Genomic DNA, 15,170 nt, shown 5'->3' with positions numbered 1-15,170 from the left:
ACAGGGCTGCAACTGGGGGGCGCTAATTTCACCCTTCAACCTCCCTTCAACATTACTTGAAATATTTAAAATTTCTAAGAGTGATGCTAACATAAATAGTTTGGGAATCCCTGATTTGTAAGAAGGAAATTTCATATTCCTAGTATTAGAATGCAATGGTACCCGGCTCAGGGGCTTTGAAATTTTCCATTCCTTTCTTATTTTCTTTTTTTGTGTGTGGTAATTTTATTTTACTATTATGTATTGATTCCTTATCAAAGACACCGGAACCTAGGAGTGGAGGATATTTGAGCCCCACCCCCAATAAATTTTGTAGGTGGGCTGAGCGTTCCCCCAATAATTTTTAGAAAAACGCCTCCTCTGTTTCCTGCGTATGCTCTTCAGCCCCGTATATACGAGACAGCCAGCAACTTTCAGTGCTCTCCCCACCCAGTGTTAATTTCTTCCAGGATTTCCCTGATGTGTTCGTGGCAGGAACCCTTGATGCTTTCGAATTGTTTTTGATTGAGTTCCTTAATGTAGCATATCAGCGCCTCTGTTGTGAAGGCTCAAAAAATCGGGCCTTCGAACTTGTTAATAAGCTAAATTGTTGTTCACTTTACCTCCCCCCACTTTTTTTCTTTTTTTTCTGTTGTCTCATGTCCTCATCCCCAAGGGTCACACTCAACAAAAGAAGAGATGTTCTTGAGTTTACTGACAGTGCAAGCAAGAGAAAGGATTTCCCCCCCCCCAAGTTATCTCTAGAGGTACCTTCAGGGATCACTCTGGGAGGATGCAATTTAGGATGGATGGGTGCCTGGGTGATTGCGAGATAAGACTACTATTGTCACAGAACAAGTGCATTGAAAGAAAAGTAAAAAAATAAAATTTCGAGAGATGGATTTCTACTAGTAATGTTATTTAGAGAAATTTTTTGTCAAAGTTTTTTCTGAACAAAGTGTCAGAAATATATCCACTCGAATTTTTAAGGGGGGGCGAGCCGGCTCATCAAAAATGTTGGGGTGGCTTGGGCGCATGGGCCGGATAGAAGTTAATGCCTATGATGTGGCCCATGGGCCAGAGCCCCAAAATTTTTTAAGACCCGGCTCAGCCCCCCAAAAATTCGTATGAATATGGTTTCCTCATTTTGCAATGATGAAAAAAATTTTTTTTAACCAAAAGTTGTCGTAATTATGAATTAATTAATGGAAACAATCTGCTCAAAATTTTAGTTCTTTTAAAAACTCTGGATGGTCTTCGGCTTTCTTGTTCCATGACAATACGTTTATCTCATTTCTTCCCTGCCGTTCAATCCCCAATTGCACCCTAGCTCAGTGCCAATTTTTACTGCCAGAAGGCACGACTGACGAAGTTTCTTTCAGTGGGGAGGGGGTCTTTCTTGTTTGCCTGGCAAAAACTGAGCTTCTCTTTTTTTGTTCACTGCAACCTGGGGGGCATGCTGCCAACATGAAAAGAAGCCCAAAGATGCATGGTGGGGGAATGAAAATTGGGAGGCAATGATATTGAAACCGAAATAAAAAAAATTGCACTCTATAAAGGATATGTGCCAGAACCTAGAGCCCGAGGTCATTTGAGCCCCCCCACAATAGATTTTGTAAGGGGACTGAGCCCTCCCCCAATAATTACTGAAAAAACCATTGCAATGCATCCTCCCTTTCCTTCGTACACGTTTGAGCCTCGTATATATGGGAGGACCAGTAACTTTTAGCCCCCCAATGTTTTCTTGAAAAATATTGGGAAAAAACGGTATCTGCTAAATGTCCATTCATAACAGATCTTGAAGGCCGATGCTGAAACATTTTTCGATCCTCTTTACAACAGAATTTGGGTGGAGGTAGAACATATAGAATGAAATAAACAACAAGTGAATTATGATATTGATTCAAAAAAAAGAAAATAAATGATAATTTTTCAAAGGTTCAGGAGCCTCTCAACCAGAACCAAGAACCTTGATTCCTCAAGAACTTCAGAAGATTATGTTGATTTTATATTCAACGATCCGCCCATTGTCGAGTGTTGATTATGTGAAAAAAAATTACACCACACCCATCCTCCGGGTACGCTTCGATATCTCTGAGTTGTGAAGCGGAGTGTGTCCGGTCTTCAAAGGTCCAAGGAGCCATAGGCATAAACTTGTATCCGGCCCACGGGTCCAAGCCCTCCAAAAATTCGCGTGGATACGTTTCTCATATTTCACTCGGAAAAACAATTTTTATGATTAAAAAAAATTGTCCCAAAAAAAGTGTAGTGAAAAAATCTGCTCAAAATTTTATTTCAATGCTTTTTTTAAATCTCAATCAACTTGTCCTTGGCTTTCTTTTTTGTAACAACTTGTAGTATTTTTATCACGGTCAACAACGACACTCGATCTCAAATTATCAGTCTCCCTCAGCGCCAATCGTAGCTGCCCGGAGGCATGCATCTCTGAATGGCATCTGAAGACGATATGGGATGGAGGCATTTTTGGGGTGGTGGCCCGGGCTAAAAGATTTTTGACAAAATACTGTATGACTAATAACACAGACAAATAAACGATAGCTAAACGAAATGCAGTGAAGCCTCGATATAATGATTGCAGACTAAGAAAAAATATTGTTGTAGAGGGATTATTGTTATATCAAGAGACAACATAGAAGAGTTGATCCACTTTGCCCAAGAATATTTAGAAGACACCAACGAATAAGGCAAATACACAAATTATTTTGTGTATTTGCCTTATTCGTTGGTGTCTTCTAAATAAGAGACAACATTATCATCACATGCCCTGAAATTTCTGTTGCTGTTGGCATCTTTTCTGAATCACGTTAGTACAACCAAAAAAAAGGCTCTTTTGAGTATTTATTCACCTCAAAAATAATTTAATTCATTAATAAAATTCATTTGGATGTATTGCCCCTGTAAAGAGCTTAATCGCAATACGTCGTGGCATGGCCCTCACATCCTGTAGCAGGGTGCCAAGGCCTTGATCTTTGGCGGGCCCCTAGCCATACTGATTCTCTCTACATAGTAAATTTACAGCGGGAAAAATAAAAATGACAAGAATCCTCCCGGGTTGGAGCCCTGTCATCCCCACCAATTTGGGGGGGGGCATGCAGAGGCACCCACATGAAGAAAATATTTGCGGGGGGGGGGACTGAAAGTTGCTGGTCGTCCCGAATATATGGAACTTAAGCACGTACACAGGAGAGAGGGGGTGCCATGGCCCCCACATCTTGGTGCAGGGCCCCTAGGCTGGATTATTTGTCAGGCCCCCGAACCATATTTTTCATGAGCCCTTTTATAGTGAATTTATAGCATAAAAAATCAAAAAATTATAGCAGCAATGTGCCTCCATGTCATCGAACAAGGCTTCTGGATTGAGATGTTTTGTGGGTATCACAGGGCAGGATTTCCCAATCCCCCCCCCCTTCCATCTGTAGTGAATTTTTTTTTATATGGTAAAAAAACTGGAAAAAATTCCTCCAGAGACTCCAGCCAGGAGCACTGTGGGACCTTCCTTCATGGGAGAGCCGCATGGCTCACCCTCTGGGAATCATTGATATACAGTAAGACCTCTGTATAACTTCAACCACTCTTAATGTCAACATGCCTATAATGTCACTTTCTTCAAGTCTTGCTAGCTTAACTGGCAAAACTTTTACTCGTTAGTAAATAACCCCATTAATGAAGTCATATTTATTCGGTCTTTAGGTGTGATGTTATATGGGGGTCTGACTGATGATGAAATGGCGTCGGACTCAGAAAAGCAGTTTCTTGCAAGGAGCGGAGCACCCCCAGATTCAGAAATAAAAATTTGTTATGAGCATAAATTTTTAATTGTTTCCACAAATGTGTGTGTGTGTTGAACACATGGCTCTCGCATCCTATACCAGGGTCCATAGCCTAGGATCTTTTGCGGGCCCATTATGGTGAATTTATAGCATGAAAAAAAAAAAGATGTGAATCGTCCCAGGGCTGGAGTCCTTTCAGTCCCACCCTTGTGAGGGCCATGATTGAACAAGGGAGGAATGAAAAATCCATGTCTGTATGTTTTGAATTCTTCCCCCCCCTTCTTGAAACGTGCTTGTCTTTAGCCGCCAATGAAAATTCATTTTCCCACGCCACCTCTCTTTCTCTAAATTTTTGATTGTGTGGAGGCTTTCTTGTGCTTTGCCCCAGGGATGCAGTAGGTGCATCAATTGGACGGGATCCAGACACACATTTTACATTTGAGCTACTCGCCAGAGACCAAGCCACATAACTTCAAAGTAGAATAACTGATGAGTGACTGGGAATTTCCGATATTTATGACCAGCCGCAAAACCCCTAAGAATCTCTAGCAGTCCAATTATAAATATAGAGGACATATTAACCTCCTATTATGGTGAGTTACAATGTAGAATTTTTTTATATCGTTACTTTTTTTTCTAGCTAAGATAAAATACAAAATTTGGTCATAATATATAGTTTACACTAAATTATTAACAAAACGTGCTAATAAATATGTGTTACGTCGATGTAAAGTCAGCACAAATAAATTTAAATGTATGGCAAGATTCTCATCTCCCACTGTGAATGAAAATAATGCAAAATTATTCAATGAAGTTCAATATTAAGATCTTTAGATTAATTTTGTGATCAGTTATATTTTCCAACGAGGATGTTTGCAGTTACTGATAAAACGCTTCATTCGTACGTACCTATTTTGACTTCTGTGCATTATTAATACAGTACCAAAAAGGAAAAACGTTCTAACAGTCTGTTAAGAGACTGTGAGATAATAATGAATTCAACTCATAAATTGATTAAAAGGGTTTTAAATTAATTAATCTCTTAAAAGTGTTTAAATTAATCAATTTGTGTAAATAGTTTTAATTAATTAATCAATTTGTGTAAATAGTTTTAATTAATTAATCAATTAATTTGCACTGAATTAAAAAGTAATTGGTTGTTTATTAATTATATATTACCTTATGAACAAGTAAATTATTGCAGAGCGGGCCGTAGACTCATAGAAATTTGATTCATCAGGCTTCGGTTTGAAAAAAGTTTAGAACCACTATTTTAGGAGGATTTTTGGGAACTCTCATATTATGTCTAGGCCTGCTCATCTCTCACTACTTCCTTGGGATGGATGTCATGCCCGCCCCTTCCCTCAAGGGTGGTGCTAATAGGGATCCAGCTAGAGGCAATAACAATTACTCGATGTGTGGCCCACTAGAAGCTTGGTTAGCAGCGGCAAGCATGCATTTTGCCCCCCCCCCTTGTAATGTTAAAAGGGAGGTAAAATTTGTGCCACTTCTGGTCCAGTGCCCAGGGTAGTAGACCCACCTGCTCCCCTTTAGTTGCGGCCCTGGTTGACAGCATCTCTTTGTGTGCCCGAGTGGCATGGTGGTAAGATGCTCGTCTACCATCGTGAAAGTTGTTGTCAGGGTCCCGGGTTCAAACCCAAGGGAGGATATAGATCAAGGGCGTAGCGAGGGGGGGGGGACTTGGGGGTCTGGTCCCCCCCCCCGAAATGTGAGAAAATGACCGAAAAAAGGGAAAAAGATGGCCAAATCCATTGTTCTGTCACTTTGGTCCCCCCCCCCCCAGAAATGAAAGTGGTCCCCCCACGAACGAAATTTCTGGCTACGCCCCTGATATAGATAAGATATTTTCCCAAACGAACTCGAGGCGACCACCGATAGACAGTATCTTCACTTCCAACCCATCTCACTAATGGCAGTAAATTGCAATATAGTGATATGGCCAGAGTTGGTGTTTGGTGAAGTAGTATCTCTTTGTGATGAAACTAGCCAATGACCACTCTCATGCGAGGCCATACAGTAATAACAAACCATAAAAAAATACTAATTAAGACCTGGGGTATCATATGTCAACGCCTTTTTTAGGAGAAGCTGTATAACGTAAAATGTAATTTGAGATGATTATAACCATGAATTTCACGTTGAGAATTTATTTGCAAATGCGGACTTGTGTAAAATTACTTTTTGTACAGATTTGTTTTCAATTGAATATTTTCTTCATCCCTTGTTGTGTTCTTTTTGGATAATTTTCTTGATGTCATTGAAAACGGATAGAAATCAACATCTACATTTTAACATCAGAAAAAAGATAGAATTTTTCTTGTTTTTATTTTCCATTCTAAAGTTTCAGTGTTTCATGTGTTTCTTTAGTGCCTGCTCAAGCTAGAACAGTGTTGACAATTTAGTTATTTTCCAACTAGATCAGGCCTTTTTCTTGGCCATTTGGATGGAAAAAATACCTATCTAGTTGTTTGTCCTTTTCAAAAATATTTCCCATGTACTAGTAGTCTATTAAATCATGTGAAAATACAGAAATTTTTCGGGAAATACAAGACGTATGGTCCTCCAAATGATTAAAATTAATTGTTTAAGTCCAATTTCTAGTTGGTTTCGATAAAGAGATGAATCTCTTTTTTGAAAAACGTTATAATTTTTCTGCATATGCTATACAATGTCATCTTGCTTCCTTTTGTACTTGCAATAATTTTCTACCTCGCATGTTTTTTATATTGTTTTGAATTAATGCCAGCACCTTGCAATCTTCTAGTCATGCCACACACTCTTGTTTTGGCCTATTTAGTGCATTTTTGCATACCTTCATGTATCTATTTTTACAAATGTTATACACTCCTGTTATGCATGTGCTATACAATTTCACCTTGCATCCTTTTATACATGCAATAATTTTCTACCTAGCATATGTTTTTTGTATTGTTTTGAATCAATGCCAACATAATGTGTCATTATCCCCATTGTGCATAATTTTTTATTGCAACTTGCTCTGTAAACTTCTGATAGATTTCTTGCCATGTTTTTTTTCAAGTTTGTATATCGCCACCCTCCCTGTTTTGCATATGTTATACATTAATACAGAGAGTTTTAATTAATTAATGAGTTTAATAATTTTCATTAGTTGATACTTTTATTAATTAATAATTTTATTAAAATTTAAAATTTTTGCCTGCTATGTCAGTTGTGTGAACACACTGGAGCTTACTCCGCTTCGAGTGCTCTTTTTTTGTAGTGCCCCACCAGTTTAAATTTCTTATAAAATTGCCTGGTTTTGAGGCCACTATTGCTATGCATCACAGCACAACGCTGCTGTTGTGCACACATCTTGATATCAATCAATAGTGTGTTCAGTAGTTTTGTATTCGCAGGATGTGTTTTCAATGAGCGCGGGTGCGCCCATGGGGTTTGCTTTGGAAAGTTTTGTTATAGGTGGCAAAGAAACTATACAACAAAAACATTGATATGGGGTGGGAGTCTAGGGTTGCCAGACATCTGTACAAAAGACTCGCAAGGGAGTATATAGGAATGGATTGCATTGAATGAATATTCATGATAACCTGAGGGCTTAGGTTATTTCGCAAAGTTGATTGAAATCATGGGTGGCGATACAGGGGGACAATGAAGACGATCGCCTGATTGAAAAAAATTATTGGCGTAGGCAGAAGTGCAAAAGGTGGACATTAGTCCCCCACCTTGTTCGGGAAACAATCTGTATCCACTTATGCTTTTGCGGGGGGGGGGGGGGAGACTTATGTGGCTTGAGCCCTTAGGGTCTAGTTTTTATATATTATGGGGCATTATATTTAAATCAACTTCAAATGTAGTTTTTTAAAAATTTGAAATAAAATTCAGGTCTTTTTTGTTAATTTACTTGCGTTCCCCTTTTCATTAAGACTCCCTATTTTATTAACCCAATCCTATGTGGTCGCTACTCAGTTTGGGAACAGCTGATGCAAGAAAACAGTCCAGCATGGCGAATTTTGTCGAATGCACTGATTTCACTCGTCTTACTTTTTAGTAAAACTTGACACTTTTCCTAGTTTTTTAACGAAATTCTATCAACAAAATTTGTATAATTGATTTTAATTGAAAAGGGAAACATGGACATAATGCCAAATAATACAAATGTAGTAGATTGCAATTAATGATTCTGCCAAAGCAGAAATTGTATTGTTTTTTAAGGTTATTTAGGGTGCAGGGTGTATGTGGACCATTTGGTGGTTTAGTAATTTTTCATTTGTTTAGTTTGAGGGTTCAACAAGTAAAGTAGTCATTAAAAACTTTTGTCTGGATGGGAAAAATAATTTTGTATTTACTACTTCATGGTCTTGGACAGTAACTAACATTCATCGTTCAAAATTATGGTGCACATTTTGTGTATAGATGAAACAACAGTTTGCATAACAAAGCAGTTGGGTAAATAGACCTATTCTAGGTTTTGTGACTTTTGATGATGCCTAATAGCATTCAATTTTCTTCTGTATTTTTAGGGCATTCAGAGGCACATACAATATTTACAGTGCTCAAGAGCTAGAAATGAAAATGCTTCATTTGCCAAAAACGATTTTACTGGCATTGACCACTAAAATTTTAACAAATTCATTTTATATGAAATGAACAATGCAGTAAAACCATCTGGTCCACCTTGACTTATTTATATTGGACTTTGTAATTTACACATTTTGCTTTTTGAAGTGGTATCAAAAGAGTGTCATTCTTAAAAAACTTACATATCTTTATAATTTGCCGTGTGTATTGTCGAAGAGAGTTGACAGACTAGACTGTGGAAGACTCACAAAAAAGAATGTAATATATATATTGTGAGGAGAGCAGAAAAGAATTATTTGTGATTGCTAAGACCCTATTTTGGCCAAAAATATTTTTTTGTAACCAAGTCATTTCTGTCATCTTGCTTTGGCTTGAGTCAATCTTACAGGATACTGAAATAGTGTGCTATGAAAGAAAATTTCTAGGGATTTTTTTTTATTATTATGCCATGATTATGTTGTCTAAGGGGGGTACCCTCCCCTATCTTACTTTTTCTAATTTTTTGAGTGGGAGCCCTGCGAATGAGAAAAGGTCACAGAAAAGTCACCAAATTTTGCTTTTAGTAGACACCCTGTGCTGTATAAATGTCTTAGGGACTCGAAAACCACGTTAAAAACCGTAGGTCAAGTAAAACACACTGGCATTCATTCAGTGAAAACCATATTAAATGGTACAATTTATCAGTCTTAAACAATTTCTTTCTATCACAAAATTACCCGATCCAAACCAACCTGTAAAGCATAATACTCTCCATCATATATCCAAAAAAGGACCTTGTAGGTTAGCACCAGAAAGATTGAAAGTAGCAAAATCTGAATTTTTAAACATGATGCTACTGGGGCATTTTAGACCTTAGAGGAGTAATAATGCATCACCACTTTATGTGGTTCCAAAAAAAGAGTACTTTGTAATGGAGGCCTGTAGAGGGTTAGTGGGCTTTAAATGCACAAACATTAAAAGATAAGTACCCTATTCCATGCATAGCCGATTTTACTGCTGAACTGCATAGTACAAAATTTTTCAGCCATGTTGATCTCATAAAAGCTTACCATCAGATATCAATTAATCCTGATATCCATAAAATGGCCATATGCACACCTTTCAGATTGTTCGAAAGCATCAGGATGCAATTCAGTGTATTAGAATAACCAGGATGCAATAGATTTAACCCTCTATGGTCTGATATACAGGGTGAATATAAAAAAACTATCCCGACATATGGGCCCCTAACTATCATACCATTCACAGAAACTGAATGAAATTTTGGCATAAGGTATTTTGAGGTATGCGCTCACTTTCATAATGCATGCTTTCATAATGATATGGAAAACAACAGTGTCACTCTAACAGTTACGGTTACAGTGAGAAAATTTCGAAAATATCAAATGGCAACACCAAGTTTTTTGTATTGGAATGTGATCTCCATTGCGAAAATCCCTAAATAGCGTTCGAACGGCAACTGTAGCATGAAAATCACCGGTGGTAGATAGGCTAAAAGTGAGGACAACCAATAAGGACAGAGAAGCAGCATAAAATAAAGCATTTTATTGTGTTTCACACATGACCTTGTGGAGGACTAATCAGGCTGGGATCTCAGCCGAAGAAACGGTGTGACGAATGAAACGAACATTAATGCTCTTGTGCACGGCAAAGTCCTTTTTACTTTTTCCTTGCCTAGCTCCGGGGATTTTCGTGCTACAGGTGCCATTCCAACGCTATTTAGTGTTTTTCAGTATGGAGATCGCATTCCAATACAAAAAACTTGGTGTTGCCATTTGATATTTTCGAAATTTTCTCACTGTAACCGTAACTGTTAGAGTGACACTGTTGTTTTTCATATCATTCTTGAGCGCATACCTCAAAATACCTTATGCCAAAATTTCATTCAGTTTCTGTGAATGGTATGATAGTTAGGGGCCCATATGTCGGGATAGTTTTTTTATAATCACTCCGTACAAGGTGAACATGACATAATCTGTGAAACTAAAGATGGTGGTCGACACAAGTGGAACATAAAACACCCTACCAACCCTGTTCTATCACAAACCTTTTTTCGAGTGATGGTGGATAATGGAAGAATAATATGTCAAATCTGAAAAGACTCGAATTTATGAAGTTTCTGAGAAACTTACATGCCGAAAAGCAGATATTTGAAAAGAGCAGAAAAATTCTATTAGGTGACATCAATTCCATTACAAGATCCAGATTTAATAGCAAGCTACAAGCACTGAAAAATTGGCATAGTTCAGAATTGAAATTCTCGCCAAAAAATTTTAATCCCCAATCCCGCAAACACCCTTCTAGCTACAACCAGTCAAATTTACCAAAAACTTGCTCAACCCTTTAGCTTTCGAAAGAGCCTACAATAAACCATATCAGTGTTCTGGTTGAAGAGAAATTTGGCCTTTCGTTCGCAATACATCACTGAAATCTGTGTTCTTCATTAGAACTTGCGACACCTCCAAATTTTTTTTGGTTGTGACGATCTGTGGCTGTGAGCAAGTATATCTTGTTGACCTGGGCTACTGTGCCCTTCCTAGATAACAAAAAATAGCTGATTGTATTGGAAGATGAGCTTGATCTTTTAAAGAAAGCATGTCCACGCAGACAAGGATTACAGCACAGCACAGAACTGTAAATTTTTCTTCATGAAATTGTCATGTTTTTTTGCAGAAATTAGTTGCATTTCATATCTGTTAGCTTCAGATGCTCATTCCAATGAATATAAAACAAAAATGTCAATGTTTTAAAGATAAACTCACAGTTCTTGAGGATAGCAATGGCATTTGTGCACAAAATTAGCTTAAACTTGTCGATGTGGACCAATGCAGACAAAAAAAAAGATTTTTAACAGCAGCTCAGTTTATTTGGTGCACTTTTTCTTTCAAGTGAAAAAAACCATTGAAAGAGTTTCATTAATAAATTGAAGATCGTTATGCAAAGGAATTTACCATGTAACATATTTATGTACTAAGCAGAAAGTAGCAATACTAATATCTGTCAGACTCAACCTGGGGAGTCTGGTGCTCTGTCATCAATGTTCTTGAATTAAACTCTGGCTGTGTTTGTTCATCTTCTAAGGTCCACGAAGTAAAGGAAGTCAGTGGTCTAGTTTGAGAGTGATTGTTGAACACTTGGAAGGACCGACTCTCTATGGATTGAAGATTCGGATTGTCATATCGAAGGAGCGGGATTTATAGTGAAATTCAAACTTTGTGTCAAAATTTCTCAGATTTCAATAAGTTTAAATAATGTTAAATTCAATGATGGAAGTTAATTGTAGCGAATTCTATTTCTCGACTCTTGTTGCCTTTGCTCGTGATGCTTATTATTTTTTAATCTCGGTTGTGACAAATAAACATCGCAATGATTATTATTCAGAGTAACTTGCATCTAGAGTGGTCAGCATTTTCAAGTTCCCTAAAGAGAATTTGTGGGGCTCCAATTCCCAAAATTTTCATCAGAGACTATATAAATTTTGAATTATAAAATTTTATTTTCGATTGCTAGTCAGCTTGACTGAAGAAAAAAAAAAGGTGTTTTAATAAGTTTCTACTGCTATGTCGCAGTTTGATTTCATTTTCAATCTTTTATTAGCTGTTTGCAAAATTTAATTACATAAAAGTTATTGAATGTATGAAATAGTTGAAATACTATTATGAATTTATATATGTAAATAGTCATAAATAATTGTCATTTTTTGCTTAAATACGTAAATAGCTTAAACGTAAATAGTTTTTATTTTATGTAAAACCAATGACTGGGACCGAGATACTCATTTCTCTGAAAATTGCACAGTTAAAATAATTTTTGGTGATGTAAGTTGGTGATGAACTTGGTAAGTTAGACGACAGCTGCAATGATGCAAGAAGAAGTTGTTGATGATATGCGATTCCACGAGAATGATCAAGGAAGTTCCTTCTCTCTATCTTCTGTCCAAACAGAGACCAGAAAAAAGTAGTGTAATTCCTGTGCAAAAGAGAAGCCAACTTAAGTTATCTGAGTGTGGAATCGCTGTTTTTGTGAATCAGTATAAATAGTTGTTCAGAAACTAAATTTGACATCCTGTGTTAACCCTAGGTAACTAAACATTTGTCTATTAGACTACCTAATAGATTAGTTACTGAGTAACACTGATTTAAGTTTAGTTATCTAGGGTTAAATTATTTTGTGCCTCAGTCATCTCAATGACTTGTGCAGCAGCGCTGTCTTAACGCATGGGCCTACCTGGGCATCTCAAATGCAGGGGTATGGTTATGATAATGAATATCAGGTTTGGTTATAATTTTTTAGAATATGTATTTAAATTTGTAGGCAGGTATTTTTAACTCAGTTGGTGGGCCTCTGAAAAAAATCACTCTGCCCAGGTTTCCACGAAGCTCCTGAGATGGCCTTGTTGTGCAGACATTATCTGAAACAATACTGAATTGAGATTACTTTGTTGGAACATGCAAGGCTTTTGTAGGCATCATTCAAAGAACAATATATTACAGGATATTAGAGCATGGGTGAAAGTTTTCCCTTTTTAATATTTCGTGTGTCAGAGTAGCCTGTCAGAACAATGCAAGTTGAACTGGAGAAAAACAAATACAGACTTCGTTCTCACCAGACATTGCAAGAGACTTGTTTTTTTGATAATGTTCCCCACACTGGCATACTTAAGCTCATTCTCCTGAGGGATCGACCCTCTCTTCATTCTTCAAGAAATTTTGTGGTTATTTTGAAATTTGTCAGTGTATTTTTATAAACATCATCCAAGAGGAGAAAATAGATATTTTTCAAAAATTTCTGGGCTCTAAAAATTTGTCTGCCCTGGGCATGTGACCCGTTTGTCTTTGCGAGAAAAACCTAGTGCAAACAAAATGTGAAAAATAAAAACTTTTGATCATGTCAGCCTATTATCCCTCAAGTAATGCATAGTTCATTAAGATTCTTTAATTGCTGCAGCTGGAAATTATTGATTCTTCTATGAAAATTTATCATGAATTTTCTGCTGGTTTTAATCAATTTTTATTTTTCTCTTCATCATTTACAGGTTCTAGGCAAACATTTTTTGCAAATCAGATCTGCCATTTTGCTGACATATATGCATGTACCTTCATAAATTTGATGTACTATCCATTTTGCTACATGTTCAGGGCTCCACCAATGCTTGTAAGTTGCATTAGCTTTTCAATTTTATGCATGTATTTATTTTAGGTATGTACCTGCTTCATACGTAATGTTTTGTTTGTATGTTTGTATATAACAAAAATGGATATAATGAATGACATAATGAACTTTTTCTTGTTTTTCTAAACCTACAATACAGTGCAGTCTAACTTGGTTAGGACAATATCCCTTAATACAAATTTTTATGAATTCCTGTATGATGTATTTATGAAAATTATGGTCGTACTGGCAGAGCTTAGTATAATGTCATTCTTGGAGACTGAATGAAAATTACTTCATAAGTCAGGTGATTTTATGAAGAGACCTTAAACTGACATTCAGGCAGGCAGGAATCATTAAAAACTGATGATGCAATCAAGTTGATACAGTGAAACCTGTATAAAACAGAAGGTCAAGAGACTGAAATTATTTTTCGTTCCAGGCAGGTTTCTGTTTTATAGAGGTGCACATAAAAATGTGTGCAGTGATTTATTTCTATCGTTTATGAAACTTGTTTTGAGGACATCACCCTAACTTCTATAAAACAACAAGTGTTAAACAGAGACATGCATATTGCTATTTTGAATTTTTTCATGATTGCTGTTTCAAATAACTATACATTTGAGATTTCATATTTAATGCGCTAATAGTTAAACTTCAATATAAAATGTTCTAAAAAGCAATATATATATATATATATATATAGAATGAACACTTTTGTCAAAAATGAATTTTTTTTAATACAATAAAATCTCGATATAACCATATTCTGCGGACCAAGAAAAAATATCATTGTAGAGGGATTATCATTATATCAAGAGGCACAATTATCCTTACATATGATCAAATTTATGCTGTTGTCATTTTTTCTATATCGACATCGTTAATAGCATCAAAAAATGTTCTTTTATATATTTATTCGCAGCAAAAAATTGTAATTGATTAATTTATTATAAAAATTCACTAAGTTGTATTGCCCTTGTGAAGAAGTTTACCGCATTGCACTTTTGTGTCTCGCACAGAAAGTAGCGATACCAATAACTTAATTTAGCTTTCAGTGATGTTTTAGTGTAAAATATTGATGTTATCAGATGCCTTCAGAAGAAGGAAAACAAGTGATGAAGTTAAAATTTAATTCAAAAAAATTTTGAGCAAAATATTAAAAAATATCACTTTGTAGTGGTTTTAAAAATCTCCTAAAAATATCATTATAGAGGGATTTATCCTAGTAAACAATATCGTTGTAGTGAGGTTTCACTGTATTTAAAATACAAAATGGAGAAGTTGTATACCTTTTTTTAAAAAAACAAATCAACAACCAATAACGTTTGTGAAAGAAAGATTCTTTATATCTGTGAACTTCAATTTTGCTTTTTTTATGTCTCTTCAAACTCTATTTTTGTGTTCAAATTCAATGCACGTTTCCTGTTGCGGGTGGCTATCATTACACTGCATGAAAATCTCTGCAGTATCCAAAACACTATTGTTAAATTGTGAACAATAATTCAGTCTCCCTCTATATTACTCTCCCGAAATTATCAAACTTTTTCCAAGAAATAGGAGTGTTTTCTAACAAAAGTCATTATTTCCATCATATGCTTCCTCTCAAGCCCGATCCCCAGAACCACCAGTTCAGATAGATAATAAGCATTCATAATTTTTCCAAGAAGT

The 15,170-nt window shown here is 36.3% G+C and overlaps 1 protein-coding gene across 6 annotated transcripts in view; it reads left to right on the top strand.

Annotated features, from left to right (window-relative positions):
- Nt5b (5' nucleotidase B) overlaps positions 1–15,170 on the top strand; it is a 294,946-nt gene that overhangs the window by 274,522 nt on the left and 5,254 nt on the right. For all 6 annotated transcript variants that reach the window (XM_089232682.1, XM_089232683.1, XM_089232686.1 and 3 more), the window contains one exon: positions 13,384–13,502. In XM_089232682.1, the coding sequence (XP_089088808.1) occupies positions 13,384–13,502 (119 nt within the window). The remainder of the gene's footprint in view (positions 1–13,383; positions 13,503–15,170) is intronic.

The sequence above is a fragment of the Pholcus phalangioides genome, unplaced genomic scaffold, assembly GCF_987345545.1.
Source record: "Pholcus phalangioides strain wild (caught in Gottingen) unplaced genomic scaffold, Ppha-v1.0 ptg000007l_1, whole genome shotgun sequence".
Lineage (NCBI taxonomy): Eukaryota > Metazoa > Arthropoda > Arachnida > Araneae > Pholcidae > Pholcus > Pholcus phalangioides.
Note: the sequence above shows the minus strand (reverse complement) of the source record. Positions and strands in the feature narration are given on the sequence as shown.